The sequence below is a fragment of the Lithobates pipiens genome, unplaced genomic scaffold, assembly GCF_037356315.1.
Source record: "Lithobates pipiens isolate NorthernLeopardFrog02 unplaced genomic scaffold, aLitPip1_a1.2 Scaffold_35, whole genome shotgun sequence".
NCBI classification, from domain to species: Eukaryota; Metazoa; Chordata; class Amphibia; order Anura; family Ranidae; genus Lithobates; species Lithobates pipiens.
The window spans coordinates 25,052,787-25,071,688 of record NW_027507811.1 but is presented as its reverse complement, the minus strand read 5'-3'; the positions used below and the strand labels follow the sequence as shown (position 1 = coordinate 25,071,688).

General features: G+C 46.0%; 1 protein-coding gene across 1 annotated transcript in view; it reads right to left on the bottom strand.

Moving 5' to 3' along the window:
* Nucleotides 1–18,902, bottom strand: part of LOC143955221 (uncharacterized) — a 145,377-nt gene that overhangs the window by 84,448 nt on the left and 42,027 nt on the right. Inside the window, exons 25-26 of the mRNA XM_077465304.1 lie at nt 8,396–8,537; nt 3,295–3,896 (exon numbers count right to left, since the gene is read on the bottom strand). Of these exons, the coding sequence (XP_077321430.1) occupies nt 3,295–3,896; nt 8,396–8,537 (744 nt within the window). The remainder of the gene's footprint in view (nt 1–3,294; nt 3,897–8,395; nt 8,538–18,902) is intronic.

Genomic DNA, 18,902 nt, shown 5'->3' with positions numbered 1-18,902 from the left:
TGTGTAAATGACACTGGCAGTGAAGGGGTTAACCAGTGGGTGGCAGTGAAGGGGTTAAGTGTTCCTAGGGGTGTGTTACTAACTGTGGGGGGCTGGGCTTTCATTTAGTGAACACTGATCTCTGCTCCAATCACATGGAGCAGAGATCAGCATCACTAGTTGCTAGGCAGAATGGGGAAATGCTGTTTACAACGGCATTTCTCCATTCAGCCACCCCGTGAGACGATCGCGGGTATGCCCGCGGCGATCGAGTCCGCGGGATCCGCGACCGGACTCACGGGGGTCCCGACTGTCACGCGAGCGCACTGCGGCCGGCGCACTCATGATGGCAGGGCGGCAAATTTAAAGGGACGTACATGTAGGCCCATTTGCCTGCCCGTGCCATTCTGCCGAAGTACATCGGCGTGCGCTGGTCGGGAACCGGTTAAAGACAGCTAAAAAGATATTTGGTGTCATGCTGCTGGCTTTGCCAAGTGGTGCTGAACCTTGAACTCTGTAGACATCATCAAATAGGTGGTTCAACAGCCACAGCTCAAGGAACCCCTAGCAACTTCTGCGTGGGAACCGTGTAGCGGGTTGCGCCTGTGGATGCCGGCGTTTTGTGGTCCTCAGAAGCGCGGTGGATGACTCACTTCTGGTTGGACGGGTTTGTCAGTGGCAGGTGCAACCCGCTCCACGGTTCCCACGTCTTTGCCTCTGATGGACCCCCCGGACAGCTTACTTTGCTGATATGCCTACCTGTCACATACTTTTGTGAGTACAATATATCCTGTGCTCAAATAAATTGTGTTTTATACTGCACTTACAGTTGTGCTTTCTCTCCTAATCTATGGTCACTGCCTCACTCCCTTGCCCTATTAACCTGACAGAGCTGCAGTAGACGAGGTTCAAAAAAGACACAAGTCCATCAAGTCCAACCTATGTGTGTGATTAGCATTAACTTTCCTTAGCATGGCAGCAACAGTCCCCTCAGCAACTGCCTACACTTGCTGTACGAGATCTGGTGCAGCCTGCTATTGGACAAAAACAAGCAGCACCAAATCCCATACAAATCCTGCAGAACCATTAGGGTTGAAGACATTTTCCTGACTTTTTGTCCTAGTAACAATTATTATCAGGACAGGGAGTAAAAGGGAAAAATGTCCACGAACAGACAAGGGCAAAGGGTTAGACAAACTACAGCATGAAAATGCACAATAAACTACAAATATTTTTTTTTTGTAAGTAATGAAATAATTTTTTTTTTTTTTTTTTTTTAAACCAGATCACACAACAATAGCAAAAAGTACCACGTTCGATACGGCTTGCTGATCTTTGCAGACTTCCTCATCTTTATCATACAGTTTATTCTTTATGTCGCTACTTATGTGGGGGATCCAGCAGAAACCAAAACGGAAGTAGATATCAGATACCCTGTGGCAACCGCAGACCAATAGGCTAAATTCTCAGGCTCTCGTGTCCCTCTGCCAGAATGTTTAGCAGATAATCTATTTCCTGTCCTTACACTTAGAAAACACACAACCATCTCCAATGGCCAAGGTCTGATAAGTCACCCTCTTACCAAGAACAAGCAATTGTGACCAGTGGAACCAGTACATATGAAACAAAGCAAGAGTCCACACTATGGTTTACCAATGAAAACTTTATTGTATTGCTGCCATGCAATTCACCGCTTTCCGTAACGTATGAAGGAAGGACGAGCCCCCAACAACGTATGAAGGAAGGATGAGCCCCCAACAACATATGAAGGAAGGATGAGCCCCCAACAACGTATGAAGGAAGGATGAGCCCCCAACAACGTATGAAGGACAAGCCCCCAACAACGTATGAAGGAAGGATGAGCCCCCAACAATGTATAAAGGAAGAATGAGCCCCCAACAACGTATGAAGGAAGGATGAGCCCCCAACAATGTATGAAGGAAGGATGAGCCCCCGACAATGTATGAAGGAAAGACGAGCCCCCAACAACGTATGAAGGAAGGACAAGCCCTCAACAACGTATGAAGGAAGGATGAGCCCCCAACAACATATGAAGGAAGGACGAGCCCCCAACAACGTATGAAGGAAGGACGAGCCCCCCCAACAACGTATGAAGAAAGGACAAGCCCCCAACAACGTATGAAGGAAGGATGAGCCCCCAACAACGTATGAAGGAAGGATGAGCCCCCAACAAGGTATGAAGGAAGGATGAGCCCCCAACAAGGTATGAAGGAAGGACGAGCCCCCAACAATGTATGAAGGAAGGATGAGCCCCCAACAACGTATGAAGGAAGGACAAGCCCTCAACAACGTATAAAGGAAGGATGAGCCCCCAACAACATATGAAGGACGAGCCCCCAACAACGTATGAAGGAAGGACGAGCCCCCCCAACAACGTATGAAGAAAGGACAAGCCTCCAACAACGTATGAAGGAAGGATGAGCCCCCAACAAGGTATGAAGGAAGGACGAGCCCCCAACAATGTATGAAGGAAGGATGAGCCCCCAACAACGTATGAAGGAAGGACAAGCCCTCAACAACGTATAAAGGAAGGATGAGCCCCCAACAACATATGAAGGACGAGCCCCCAACAACGTATGAAGGAAGGACGAGCCCCCCCAACAACGTATGAAGAAAGGACAAGCCTCCAACAACGTATGAAGTAAGGATGAGCCCCCAACAACGTATGAAGGAAGGACAAGGCCACAACAACTTTTGAAGGAAGGACGAGCCCCCAACAACGTTTGAAGGAAGGACGAGCCCCCCAACAATGTATGAAGAAAGGAAAAGCCCCCAACCATTGTTCCCAGAGAACTTCGGTAATAAAAGTAGAAATGCTGGGTAAAGTTTTTATTAATAATACTTTTTGGCAGAATGGAGAACATAAGAGCCTATATCAGGTTCAAACTCCTCCTCACGCCATTAAATAAACAGCTTTATTGATGACTGTGTCCTTGGAGGGATTTCCCTTCAATTCTTGTCTAAACATACCTCCCAACTGTCCCTGATTTCAAAGAAATACCCCTGATTTGGAACAAAGTCCCTCTTCCCTCCTCATTTGTCCTTCATTTTAGTCTGATCTACCAGTATATAGTTTTATACAAAATGCCCAATTTATCAATCAGAAATTTTCCCAGTGCTAAACTTTTCATCCAATTTCTACATTGATGAATTTGTACATTTCATAAGCCAATACAAAGGAATAGTTATACAATTGCTCGACGGACATAACTGAGCCGATGAAACTCCACCATTGGTTTTTCGGTGAGCTCAGGTGGTGCGTGTTTTCGGGTAGATCATTCTTCTTTCATGTACTTTCTGGTGGATGATTAGCGTCACTTTCTGTGCAAACCGTTTGCCACATTCTTGACAAGAAAACGGCCTCTCGCCAGTGTGAGTTCTCATGTGCTTATCGCGGTTCCCTCTATTGGAGAAACACTTTCCACACTCGGAGCAGGAAAAGGGTTTCTCGCCAGTGTGAACTCTCTGGTGTTGGGCAAGATACGCTTTGGTTGTGAAGGACTTCTGACACTCGGAACACGAAAAGGGTTTTTCATTGGTGTGGATGCTCTGGGGTACAACCAGGTCGTGTTTTTTTATGAATGAGTTTTCACAAGTCTGAAAAGGATGCAGATTATTGGGAGAAGATTCGCCGGGACTGGGAGCATTTATCTGCACTATGAAATCTTGGTTGGACATTTGGGATAAAAGTATGTGATTTACATTAGGATTCCAAAGAATCAAACCAGTCTGTGGATTTGTTGATGTTATCAATGGATTAGGTTTGTGGTGTGTATTTTGGTTAACAATGCTTACTCCCGGAGAACAGTGCGCCGCCGCCACACCTTTATCTTCTTTATTAGAATGTGCAGATAAAACAGGACGTCCCTCTGGGGTATTCCAGCCATTGTGTCCTCCTGTTGGATATATTTGAATTATTATAAATAATAGGAAAAATAATAATAGCATGTTCATTGTTCATGTATTGCAGTTAGGCGTCTTCTATGTTTGTCTAATAGTCACCTCTTCCTGAGATCTCTGATACAGAATTAGGTACAGCGATAAAAATAATGCAAAGATGGAAATCAGATAAGGGGTACAGCGCAACCAAGGCAACTATAAGCACACTGGCTGGAAGTTTACAGACACTAATGCCATTGATATGCCAAGGAACAGATCTTCATCCACCTTATTTGTTGGGAACATGACGTTATATTGAGGAATGGAGATGGACCTTTCATATGGTGTACAGTATCTCCTCCTCATTTGTTGGGAACATGACGTTATATTGAGGAATGGAGATGGACCTTCCATATGGTGTACAGTATCTCCACCTCATTTGTTGGGAACATGACGTTATATTGAGGAATGGAGATGGACCTTTCATATGGTGTACAGTATCTCCTCCTCATTTGTTGGGAACATGACGTTATATTGAGGAATGGAGATGGACCTTTCATATGGTGTACAGTATCTCCTCCTCATTTGTTGGGAACATGACATTATATTGAGGAATGGAGATGGACCTTTCATATGGTGTACAGTATCTCCACCTCATTTGTTGGGAACATGACATTATATTGAGGAATGGAGATGGACCTTTCATATGGTGTACAGTATCTCCTCCTCATTTGTTGGGAACATGACGTTATATTGAGGAATGGAGATGGACCTTTCATATGATGTACAGTATCTCCTCCTCATTTGTTGGGAACATGACGTTATATTGAGGAATGGAGATGGACCTTTCATATGGTGTACAGTATCTCTTCCTCATTTGTTGGGAACATGACGTTATATTGAGGAATGGAGATGGACCTTTCATATGGTGTACAGTATCTCCTCCTCATTTGTTGGGAACATGACGTTACATTGAGGAATGGAGATGGACCTTTCATATGGTGTACAGCAGGGGTCTTCAAACTATGGCCCTCCAGTTGTTCAGGAACTACAATTCCCATCATGCCTAGTCATGTATGTGAATATCAGTGTTTTACAATGCCTCATGGGATGTGTAGTTCCGTAACAGCTGGAGGGCCGTAGTTTGAGGATCCCTGGTGTACAGTATCTCCTCCTCATTTGTTGGGAACATGACATTATATTGAGGAATGGAGATGGACCTTTCATATGGTGTACAGTATCTCCTCCTCATTTGTTGGGAACACGACGTTATATTGAGGAATGGAGATGGACCTTTCATATGGTGTACAGTATCTCCTCCTCATTTGTTGGGAACATGACGTTATATTGAGGAATGGAGATGGACCTTTCATATGTTCATAAAATCCCAAACCCTCTTCTTATGCCTGCCTACACACGATTGGAATTCTCATCGGAAAAAGCTCTGATGGTTTTCCCGAAGCTGTCTTGCCTACACACGGTCACACCAAATTCCAATCGTTTATAACGCAGTGGCGTACAACACGTACGACGTGACTAGAAAAAGGAAATTCAATACCCAGTAGCCAATAGCTTGTGTCTCGTAGTTGAATCTGAGCATGCGTGATTTTTGGCGTGTCGGAATTGCATACACACGATCGGAATTACCGATAGAAAGTTTATATGTCAGGAAAATTGAGAACATGCTATCAATTTTTGGCTGGCGGGAATTCGGACAGCTAAATTCCGATGGCGCATACACGCGGTCGCATTTTTCCTCAGCCTTGCTTTGGTGGCCATACACAGACCCTGGATTATTTTTATTACATTTAGGTATGAAAATTGACCTATAATGATAACAATTCATCACATACATTTTTAGACAGCGCAGACAATCCTTTCAAAGAATAAAATTGGTTGCTTATGTGATGGAAGGGCATCCAGTCAACCTATACCAAATCCCAGGCAGTGGAGATAACGTACACCATGTAAAAGGTCCATCTCCTTTCCTTAATAAAAACTGTTATTGGAACATGAAACGTCATGTTCCCAGCAAATAAGGTGGAGATAATATACACCATATGAAAGTTCCATCTCCATTCCTCAATATAACGTCATGTTCCCAACAAATGAGGAGGAGATACTGTACTCCATATGAAAGGTCCATCTCCATTCCTTAAAGCGGTGTCCCTGCTGAAAATTCTTTTTTTTTTTAAAGTCAGCAGCTACAAAAACTGTAGCTGCTGACTTTTAATAAGCACACTTACCTCTCCAGGGTGCCCACAATGTTCTGCCGCCCGAGGCTGATACATCCAATCGGATCGGGTTCCGGCACCGCCTTTCAAATTAAGGGGAACAGGCAGTAGAGACTTGCGCGGCGCTTTGTGAATGGCCGCCGGTGTGTTCTGAGACACACACAGGTCCCAGAAGACAGCACGAGGAGGAGAAGAATGGACACTACTGTGGAATAGGAAGTGGCAGATTAGGATGATCTGCCTAGCAACAGCCACTTCTGGTAAGTAAAAAAAATTTTTTTTTTCAAATTTTTAGGAGCCTTTTTATGTAATTTTTTTTTTTTTTATGGTGGACCTCCGCATATAACGTCATGTTCCCAACAAATGAGGAGGATATACTGTACACCATATGAAAGGTCCATCTCCATTCCTCAATATAACATCATGTTCATGTCGCCAATTCGGTTGCATGCTTCACATAAAGCTATCAGCAAATAGGGATGGAGGCACTTGACTTTCTATGTCCTGAGCCTCATAAAAAGTCCCAAACCATTTCTCTCTTTTTTAGAAAGGCTGAGGAAGTGCTAATCTGAATATCTGCTATGCAGAGACCAGCTTAAGCAACAAATCTGAGAAAAGCATCCAGCTACTGGACTGACTTATGCAGCGTACACACGATCAAACAATCCGGCAGAAAAGTACATTGTAGGATTATTAAAGGGGGCTCCTGGATTCCGATAAGGAATACTGCGATATTCCGAGTCCGGCGGACAATTTTTGAGTCAAAACTCCTTTCTAAGTCCGCCGGACTTTTGGGTAAAAAAAAAGTCCGCCGGAACCCACACACGGGCGGATTGTCCGGCGGACTTTTTTTTTACCCAAAAGTCCGGCGGACTTAGAAAGGAGTTTTGACTCAAAAATTGTCCGCCGGACTCGGAATATCGCAGTATTCCTTATCGGAATCCAGGAGCCCCCTTTAATAATCCTACAATGTACCCCTACCCATTATTTTAAAATTTAAAATAATTTATTGCACAGCTCCGGGGGTCTTCTTCCGTCTTGGGGGGTCTTCTCGCCGGCTTTCTTTCATCACCGCCGCTTCCGCACGGTGGTCTTCTTCCAACTTCAGGGGTCTTGCCCCCCTCTTCGAGGGTCTTGTCCCCCTCTTCGGTTCTTCTTGCCAGGCCTCTGCGCCTTCTTCCAGCTCTTTTACAAGCGGTGGCCCAGTCTTCTATCGCCGCCGCCTTCTCTTCTTCTTGTTCTTCTTGAGATATTGACTCGTCGATGTCTCTGGCAGCAATGACAGGGACGCGGCGTGCGGCGACTTATATAGGGACATCGCTGGGTGATGTCCCCGCCCATTATGATGTCACAGTCTCAGAGGATGCTGGGACTGTGACATCATAATGGGTAGGGACATCACCCGGCGATGTCCCTATATAAGTCGCCGCACGCTGTGTCCGTCATTGCGGCCAGAGACAGCTATGAGTCAACATCTCAAGAAGAACAAGAAGAAGAGAGGGCGGCGGCGGCAATAGAAGACCGGGCCACCGCTTGTAAAAGAGCTGGAAGAAGGCGTGGTGGCCTGGCAAGAAGAACCGAAGAGGGGGACAAGGCCCCCGAAGTCGGAAGAAGACCCCAGGCGGCGGCGAAGAAGAAAGCCGGGCTCCTCCGCTAGTAAAAGAGCTAGTAAAAGAGCAGAAGATAGCGGAGGAGTCCGGCGAGAAGACCCCCCCAGACAGAAGAAGACCCCCGGAGCTGTGCAATAAATTATTTTTAAATTATTTTTAACCCTCGTGTGTTGTGTTTTATTTAAAAAAAAATTTGCAGGTGAATGGGTAGGGGTACATTGTACCCCATACTCATTCACATAGGGTGGGGGGCCGGGATCCGGGGGCCCCCTTATTAAAGGGGGCTCCCAGATTCCGATAAGCCCCCCGCCCGCAGACCCTGACAACCAACGGCCAGGGTTGTCGGAAGAGGTCCTTGTCCTCATCAACATGGGGATAAGGTGCTTTGGGGTGGGGGGGGCGCAGGGGACCTAGTCCGCCAGAAAAGTCCCGTGTGTGAGCAGGTCCTCTCGTTCGGACAGTACGGCGGACTTTACGATGGTTTATCCGCCAGACTAAGTCCGCCGGATAGTCTGATCGTGTGTACGCGGCATTACAATTTTGCTGTTTGCTGGTGTATAAACCTTCTGCATGCAGCAGTATAACCTGACTGCAGCACAATTCCTTTATCCCTCAATAGATGAGAAAGAAATAAAAATGTGAAGTGCTTAATTTCTTCTACGTAATAGATACCTGTGCTGACATGTACAGAAGACTCCTCCTTAGTAATTGTCACCACCACTTCAGCTTCCTTCATAGACAACTGATTTCCACTGACAAGCATCCCTTCTTCTTCTTCTTTAAGCTCAGTTTTGATATTTAATACTTCAACACCCTAAAATTACATAATGATTGTGAGCACTAAAATCCTGAGACTACATAGAAGAATATAATCTAATACAGTTTAGAGCCAAGTTTGAGTTGGACGTTCTCAGTCCCACCTACCTGATGATGGTGGGGGATGGTGTGATCTTCCTGTGTGGAATCCCGGGAATACAGAGGACGGGGACATCTCTCTGGTGGGTTCCCATTACTGGATCCATCTGTAGGAAACACACACACTGACTGAATACATTGTTTCTATGTGTTTATCAGATGATGGGGGATCTAGGTGGAGCCTCCGTACTGCTCTCTCCTTTACAATAAAGTCTCCTCTTACCCAGTGATGTGAGGGGCGGCTGATTGTCCATCATGACGTCCTTGTAGAGATCCTTGTGTCCTTCTAAATACTCCCGCTCCTTCATTATACTTTCCTCCTCTTCTTCTTCTTTTACCTCTTCTTTGATACGTATGTTAAAATGGCTCCAGTTTCCAACCTGAATGTAGATTTAAACTAAAATAGTGAAAATCCCATGGAGACATCCTGACATCTTAGGAACCTGACACACACAATGATACAGTCACCATCCAGACACATCCCTTGTCTGTTACTGGATAATGTCCCAGAATTCCCACCACCGCTCACCTCTCCTGTCAGCAGATCAATGATCTTCTGGGTGACTTCTAGAATCTTATCATTGTTTATCTCTGAAAATAGTAAGGAATGTAGAGGAACCATATTGGAATTCTGTCTCTCTCCTGATGTCTTCTTCACAAATATGTTATCCTGTGGAGAGAGATCAGCAATTGCTTTATACATTTCCCAACAACAGAAGTTAAAACTTGTTGCCATCATCGTCCCTCTTTGCTAAGAACTGATCAATGACATCTTTTTCAGAGGTAATTATATTTCTTACCTCTCTGGTCAGGTCTGTGTTTTATTAATAGAGATAAGAGTGATGTCATGTGACCTCCCAGAATCCTCCTCACCTCTCCGGTCAGCAGGTAGATGATCTCCAGTGTGAGCTGTAATATCCTCTCTGCCATCTGATTCCGCTCCTTCTCCATTACCTGTCAGAAAATCTAAGAAGAAGTGAAAAAATATGGCATTATTAAGCATAAATGATAGTTCAAATTAAAAAAAAAATTGGTGACAGCTTCCTGTGTTAGCAAAAAAAAAAAAATATATGTAGCACTGGCTCCTGAGGAGCATGCGCTATATGTTTTGAAAATTAATATTCCTGAAACCACAGTTGGGTTTTAGGGCTAATTTTGCTAAATTATGGTTTCAGTACTAGTCTGGCTGGATTTCACTGAGTTCTCCTTGACCGCAGGTGTCGCTGTCACCGCTAGTAAGTGGATAGAACGCAGTCAAGTTGGGTGTATGGAGTGCCACGTTTCTCGGGACCAGCCCAGTGGGAGTGTTCTCCTGCTGTGCAGTCTGGGAGGTGGTTTTTAAGGTACTGAGATCACATGCTTCTGGGGTTCCGGTGCAGAAGATATTCTCTGTCTGCTTGGTCCTGGTCCTCCTGACTAGCCCCCATGGCCCTCCTGGCCTGGGGTGCGGATCCATGAAATTCCGAGCCTCGGGGCTGGATAGCCCGAGGCGAAGTAACTGCAGGGACAGGCCTGAATGGATATCAAGGCCTGAGGATTCAAAGGTGGTCCGGTGCCGTCTCATCTAAGGAGAGGCCCAGTAACTGGAGAAGCATCCAGGGGAGGACTCTTGAGGAGATGCACAAGGCTGGTTTCTCTGAAGGGGCCTGGAGGCTCAGTTGAAGGACACTTCATGGACTTACAATCTTACGGTATCGCCGGACCAGCTGAGAGATACTGGTACCGTATGATAGTTCTCTAAATTTGTCTATGACCCTCAAGTAATTCATATCCAAGTCTGTGGCAGAGACTTTTCATGTAATTCATATCCAAGTCTGTGGCAGAGAACTCTCCTTTGCTTTACTTAACACCCTACCGGCTGCTAGGCCTAGTGAGAGGAGGTCTATCCGGAGGTTGTGAGAATCCAGCTGTGAAACGGTTAATCTCTGGATTTCTTCTATAAGAGACTTTCTATTTTTGAAGTTCCAAAAGTACCTGAACTTTTTCCTAAAACTCTACCCTTTATTAAGAAACTGTTTTATCTTCTAAATAAACAAACTAAAAGGAGATCCAGAGTCAGTTTCTGCATTTCTTTGGGTCATCTACCTCGGAAAACCCTCGACAGAGACGAGGTCAAGAAGGTAACGGTAAGCCCAATAAAACCAGCAGCTCCTTCAGGGGTCAGTGCTACATATATTTCTAATATATTATAGTGCCCCTGTTGGTGGTGGGTTAATATGCTTTTCTTTTAGTTAGGCTCCTCCTGGTACTTTGCCCAGGAAGTGATGTCACAGCATTGTCCTCTTTGGCAGGATCCTATATAAAAGGTGGAAGTTGTACTTGAGGACTATGTTCTTGTTTCTCCGTAGTGGGCCTTCCATGGAGAGGGTGGTGATCTGGAGAGGTCGGGTTTGGAGTGGTAATGATCACAGAAAGAAGGGGACCTCCTTATGGTGAAAAGTAGACCTCTCCATGGATCACTCATCATTTGACTTGGGCCCCCATGTGACATGGTCCTCAGTTCTTCGGTAGGATTTTTGGAGCCCTGATCTGGAACCATGGAGAATATGCAGAGCTCTGTGAAGGGAGTACTCCTGACCATACAGAGGTCAGTGCTATATGGGACCAGGGGGTGGAGTAGTGGAAGGTTTACAACCCACCATCTATACACAAGCAGCAGATAGTGTGAGTAGCGGAGTGGGCTCTCATCAAAGCTATCTATACAGTTTATCTGCACCCCTATAAAACATTTTGTTAGTCATGGTGGGGGGTCTAATTTCGAAAGAGGGGCTGTCTAATGGAAATCAGGACACTTGGCAGGTATATGTATGTGGCTCTGACTCTACACTGGAATTACTTTCACTGTATAGGCTTCTAAAGACCCAACCCCCCGCCCCCAGAGACCCTCCTGTGTCCATATGATCCCAGCACTCCCAGAGATTCTCCTGTGTTCGTGTGACCTCAGCACCTCCATCTGAGCCCCTAATAGTAAAGATGGTATAGGAACACTAGTTGTCCCAGGAACCCTCCTGTGTTCATGTGATCCCAGCACCCCAGAGACTCTCCTGTGTTCATGTGATCCCAGCACCCCAGAGACTCTCCTGAGTGCATGTGATCCCAGCATTCCCAGAGACTCTCCTGTGTTCATGTGATCCCAGCGCTCACAGAGACTCTCCTGTGTTCATGTGATCCCAGCACTCCCAGAGACTCTCCTGTGTTCATGTAACCCCAGCACTCCCAGAGACTCTCCTGTGTTCATGTAACCCCAGCACTCCCAGAGACTCTCCTGTGTTCATGTAACCCCAGCACTCCCAGAGACTCTCCTGTGTTCATGTGATCCCAGAACCCCAGAGACTCTCCTGTGTTCATGTGATTCCATCATCCCAGAGACTCTCCTGAGTTCATGTGATCCCAGCATTCCAAGAGACTCTCCTGTGTTCATGTGATCCCAGCGCTCCCAGAGACTCTCCTGTGTTCATGTGATCCCGGCACCCCAAAGACTCTCCTGTGTTCATGTGATCCCAGCGCTCCCAGAGACTCTCCTGTGTTCATGTGATCCCAGCGCTCCCAGAGACTCTCCTGTGTTCATGTGATCCCAGCGCTCCCAGAGACTCTCCTGTTTTCATGTGACCCCAGAGACTCTCCTGTGTTCACATGATCCCAGCACCCCAGAGAATCTCCTGTGTTCACATGATCCCAGCACCCCAGAGAATCTCCTGTGTTCATGTGATCCCAGCACCCCAGAGACTCTCCTGTGTTCATGTGATCCCATCATCCCAGAGACTCTCCTGTGTTCATGTGATCCCAACACCCCAGAGACTCTCATGTGTTCACATGATCCCAGCACCCCAGAGACTCTCCTGTGTTCACGTGATCCCAGCACCCCAGAGACTCTCCTGTGTTCACGTGATCCCAGCACCCCAGAGACTCTCCTGTGTTCATGTGATCCCATCATCCCAGAGACTCTCCTGTGTTCATGTGATCCCAACACCCCAGAGACTCTCATGTGTTCACGTGATCCCAGCACCCCAGAGACTCTCCTGTGTTCACGTGATCCCAGCACCCCAGAGACTCTCCTGTGTTCACGTGATCCCAGCACCCCAGAGACTCTCCTGTGTTCACGTGATCCCAGCACCCCAGAGACTCTCCTGTGTTCACGTGATCCCAGCACCCCAGAGACTCTCCTGTGTTCACGTGATCCCAGCACCCCAGAGACTCTCCTGTGTTCACGTGATCCCAGCACCCCAGAGACTCTCCTGTGTTCACGTGATCCCAGCACCCCAGAGACTCTCCTGTGTTCACGTGATCCCAGCACCCCAGAGACTCTCCTGTGTTCACGTGATCCCAGCACCCCAGAGACTCTCCTGTGTTCATGTGATCCCAGCCCCTAATGGTAAAGATGGTATAGGAACACTAGTTGTCCCAGGAACTCTCGCTGCAACTGACACTACAACACTTTGCTAAATGCACGTGATTGTGGCACGGTTGCTTCGGCATTATAGGGTAAATTAGGCGGCGAGGAGGAAAAATAACACCTCGCAGCCGGTCCAATGCCCTCTAAAAAGTGATTTGAATGTGGATCGCTCTTCAGAGGGCACCACACTGCAGAGCGCTTCATAAAAGTATTATGTCCCCTGGACACTCGTTTTTAAAATGGAATTATTTTGTTTGTAAACATCAAATAAAACGTGTATATATGTCATTAGTTGTGAGTGCGACAAAGTTATTTATAAAACAAATTAAGAAATGTTACAAATGTAAACGCAAAACACAACCAGTTACTTCCCGGAGATTTGTCGCTGGAATAAAACTGCAGGAAAGTTATTTTTTCTGGCCGGTATCAATCAGTAAAATGAACCAAACGTGTTGGTGGTGCTCCCAGAATCCTCCTCACCTCCCCGGTCAGCCGGTAGACGGTCTCCAGGGTGAGCCGTAATATCCTCTCCGTCAGGTCGGTGCAGCTTTGCTCGCTGCATTCACTTCCTGCAACAATACTGCCCACCCCCCCCAGCAGTTTGCATTATGGGTAAGAGGCATTGATTGGTTCTTTTCAGACATGTGACATGTCTTTTAAGACATGTGACATGTTCATTTAATTGTATGCCAACGTGTCTTCATATATGGGCTACAACAACATGGCTGCCCCCAGGAGCTTATTATCCTCATTGATTATCAATAAGAATGAAGAAAAAGGGGTACCTAGTGTTGCATCATTTGTTGCATCATTTGTTGCTAGGTATTTCAGCTTTTTTAGCTTTTCCATTAGCTTTTATTTCTTCTTTTATTATTATTCATTTTTTATAATGTTTTTTTTCTTTACGGTAAGGGGTTTAACTTCATTTTGGGTTAGGGTTAGGATTAGGAGTTGGAGTTAGGGTTATTTATTATTATTATTATTTTTTTATTTAGTTGTATTTATCGTTATCATACAAATAATAATACATGAATAAATAAATGTAAAATAAATACACAAATAAATAAAATAAAGAAATAAATTCAATAAATTAAAACTAAGTAACAATAGATAAATAATTAATTAATTAACCCTTAATTTTAACCCTTACCCCTTAAAAAAATAAAATAATAATAAATAACAAAACATCCTAACCCGAACACAAAAAAAAATTACTATTATTATTATTATTAATGTATTTTTTTGTTCAAGTTTGGATGCTTTTATTTTTTTATTATTATTATTATTATTATTATTAATATTGATAATAATAATGTATTTAATATTGTTTAAAGTTAGAGGTTAATTATTATTTATTAACCACTTGCCTACCTACCGGCACTTACACCCCCTTCCTGCCCAGGCCATTTTTCAGCTTTCAGCGCTGTCACACTTTGAATGACAAATGCGCGGTCATGCTTCACTGTACTCAGATTACATTTTTATCATTTTATTCACACAAATATAGCTTTGGTGGCATTTAATCACTGCTGTTTTTTTTTTAATAAATAAAAAGACCAAAAAATTTAGAAAAAAAAAATGCAAACTGAATCGCCTCAAGGCGCTTGATCCATCCTGTGCTTCATGTTCTTTAAATTGATAGGTGGCACTGATAGCCAGCACTGATTGGCAATGCTAATGGGCACTGATTGGTGGCACTTGTGAGCAGTGGTGGGCACTGATTGCTGGAACTGGTGGGAACTGATTGCTGGCACTGGTGGGCAATGGTGGGCACTGATTGGTGACACTGTTGGAGCTATATTTTGCCTAGATGTCCCAGTGCGTGGAGATGTCGCTGATTCAGCTCTCCTCGCCACCTACTCTGTCAGTGTGAGGTCGAGGAACGTCGATTACCGGCATCTCCGTGTTTACACGTGACCGGCTGTGATTGGACACAGCCGATCACATGGTTAAAGAGCTGTGGGCGCATGAGAGCTGCCGTTCTGGGAAGCTGTCATATGATGGCGTCCCAGAACGAGAGACGCCCCGCCATCATTTGACGGTGGGCGATCGGCAACTGGTTAATGTATTATTAAATATTATTCATTTATTTTACTTATTTATGATGATTTTTAGTTATTTGTGTATTTATTTTACATTTACTTATTGATATATTATTACTATTTTATCTTTTACTTTTTTTCATTTAAGCAGAAAATCACGCAAGAACGCCTGCAGAAATGCTCAAAAATGCACGAATGGCACGTTTCCAATTAATTTCTATGGGAATACAAGCACGCCAAAAACATCCAAATCTGCCCGATTCGAGCAACAAAAAAAGCTCCAGAACTTGTTTGAGCTTCAGGCGTTTGGCTTCAGACGACTTAGAGTGAAGATGTGAACCAGAGAATAATTTCTTCTCCTCCAGCTTTTTGAGCTTCAAGCAGATAATCGCTCAGGTGTGAATGGGGCCTTATAGGTTACCACCTGTCCAAGATTCATTCGTATAGTCCGGGTTTTGAATAATGTGTCCAGTTTTCAGTCCGTCTGAAACCCAGACACGTTATTCAGACCGGACTGTGGCTACCTAAGATAGCTGGAAAGAGGTTTTGGCTTTCTCCTCCCTCCAGCCTGCAGGGGGAGACAGAGAGAACCATCACTGAGACTGAGAACTTACCTCAGTCTCAGTGCGGCACTGCTGAGCAATGAAGACACACTGTCCTTCTTCCTCTCTCCCCTGGTCATGTGACTTATTCTCCAATTTGTTTGGTATATTACAAAAAAATAAAATTGCCGTCGCTGCTAACCTGACTGGGTTGGGCTTGAAGAAAAGGTGGCAACCTTAGGGGACATGCCAAACAATACCATACCAATGCATAAAAGTGTTTTTTTTTTTCAATACCACTGAGCACTTTCCTAAAGGAGAAGTATAGTCAAAGCTTTTTTGGCAATACGTCTCCTATGGATCACAGGGAGAACATGAGAACATGCATCCATCCGAAGCCCTAGTGCTGCCAGGCGGAAGTGCTAACCACTTATCCACTGTGCTGTATGCTCTATTACTCCTCCAAACATCACTTAAAGAGGAAGTAAACCCTTCCAAACAACTTGGACCTATAGGTAAGCCTAGATTAAGGCTTACCTGTAGGTCCAAGCAATATCTCCTAAACCTATATGGTTTAGGAGATATTTGCCCGAAAATGGGCACCGCTGTCTACGGCGCATGCGCCGTAGACAGCGGCGCGCAGGCGCACTAAATGCGGCAAATCCAAGAATGGATTTGCCTAATTTGTCGACTCCCGTGCGCATGCGCGGGAGTGACGTCATCGCGGCTTCGCCGTATGGCAGCGGCGGAGCTGCGAGACGCGACTCCCGTGCGCATGCGCGGGAGTGACGTCATCGCGGCTGCGCCGCTGTGATTCGTCGGAGCTGCGAGACGCCACCAGCAACATGGATGCGGCGGACTACAGGGGACAGCGGCGACTTCGCTGGCTCCTGTGTCAGGTAAGTGACACATAATGAGCTACTATGCGATGCATAGTAGTCCATTATGCTTTACCTTTGCAGGGAAAAAAAGAGGAAGTAAACCCATCAGGGTTTACTTCCTCTTTAATGGACAATGGTGCTCCTGGATTTCTCTTTGGTGACATGGCAGATCTTAGTGCTTTGTTTCTCAGCTGCAGTTTTGATGCTGGTGGTTCCTTTCTGCTAGGTTTTGGCTCTCTGGAACCATCAGTCAACTTCTTGAAGTATCCAGAGGCCATTCCTCAGGTGAGGGGTAATGTTAAGGTGTTCCCAGTGGTCGGGCTTGATGCATTAGCTAGTGCCATTTTCTGTAGTACCTTCTATGTTCCCTGAGTTTCACTCTGATCTTCATACCCCTCAGTCAGAAGGACATTTCCCCAAGGGGTCAGGGCTTCCTACTCCATAGAGAGGCCCTAAGGAAGGGCGCGGATTTTTACAGATCAGCTGCAGCCCGCAAAGTTGATTTGTTACTTGTGGTTCTACAAACATGTTCCTACACTGGTGTACCCTGTGTATGCTAAGTAAGCTTCCACTATTCCTACACCCATGGGCGTAGCATAAGGGGTTGCAGGGGTCCCAATCGCAACCCTGCCCCCTAGCTCCAGGGGGCCCCTGCAGCCTCCCTGTCATATTATCATATCCTCCACAAAATCCAGATCCGATTTGCCGTAGGGCCCCATAGCCACGCTCCAGTACTGGGCTTCTCCACACCCCTCTGTTCCCATTGGCTGGGGAGAAGCAGTGAGCCATTTCCTGAATGGAGAGGAGCACGAGCTGAGGACAGCCCAGGATGGAGAAGTGTCTGTGCTGACTCCTGGCAACATGGAATGATAACCAAGCTCAGCGAGGCAAGAGGAGGAGAGTGCCGTCCTGTAGCCACGATGGGACCGATGTCACTGGTGAGGTATGACACTGCTCAGTGTCTCCTGGTCACCAGCTGGGATTCTCTTTTTTTTTTATAGTATAAACTATTGATATATTTTGCTATTAAATAACATTTTTAATCATATGAAGTTAATAACAAGAGTCCCCCTTTACATCAGAGTCCATAGAGTTCCCCTTTTACATCTGAACTCGCAAAGTTCCCTTACACTGTAAGGGGGGACTCTGCAGACTCTGATGTAAGGGAGAACTCTGGGGACTCTAACATAAGGCATGCTCTGGAAACCCTGATTTAGGGGAAACACTGAGAACGCTGATGTACGAAGAAGACTCTGGTGTAAAGGGGAAACACTGTGGCCTCTGGTGTAAAGGGGAACTTCTGAACTCGCAGAGTTCCCTTACACTGTAATGGGGGACGACTCTGCAGACTCTGATGTAAGGGAGAACTCTGGGGACTCTGACATAAGGGATGCTCTGGGAACCCTGATCTAAGGGGGAACACTGAGGACTCTGATGTAAGGGGGTACACTGTGGCCTCTGGTGTAAAGGGGAACTCTGATGTAAGGGGTGCTCTGAGAACCCTGATTTACCTTACTGTACTCACTCAGAGGCAGGAGAGAGAAGGGGGGAGACTTCAGTCACAGACAGAGATGGATGGTGAGCTCACTCACCCTTTGGCAGTCAGCACCTATCATCCAGATGTATCTGAGGCTGCTCGACTTCAAATTCCCGACCCCAACTTTCCTTTTCTGAGGCACAGTGCCAGGGATTGGAGTGTGGGCAGACACAGAGGGGTAGGGGTGGGGGGGAAGAGGTGCAGATTGAGCCCTCTCTCCTCTCCCATCTTTATATGTGTGTGTAGGGGGGGAGTGTTAGTTCTGGCTTTGGGAAGTGTGAAAGAGAGTGTAACAGACACAATCAGCTAAGACAACTGCAGCCAGCAACCCTGCTGGCAAACCATAGTCCAGTCTAAATAATGTGTCCGGGTCTCAGACAGTCTGAAACCCGGACACATCATTCCAACCCCGAACTGTCCGGGTGAATCCTGGACAGGTAGCAACCCTACATGTGTAGTGTAGCTGGGAGCTGTATACAGTGCTGGGATGGGAAAGTAGCTCTGCCAAGTGACCTGCCAGGGGTCCCATCCTCTGATTCTCCAGCAGTGATCCCTGTCCTCTGATGTAAAGAGGAACTCTGGGAACACAAAACTCTTAAGCCACTTTGAGTATCTTGGCCTGCGGTGTATGTATCTGCACACACGTTGGAAGTAGTGGGGAGAGGGGGAGGTCAACTTTTGCATCGGGGCTCGCTAGCTTCAAGCTATGCCTCTGCCTACACCCATGCACTCTGTGTACTCCCAGCATCCCAGTGCTCCCACAGACTCTTGCACTTTTGGCTTCCTGTGATCCCAGAGGCTCTCGCACCCCCTGCGCTTCTGTTATCCCAGTGACCCACTGATCCCAGAAACATTAGCACTCCTACCTT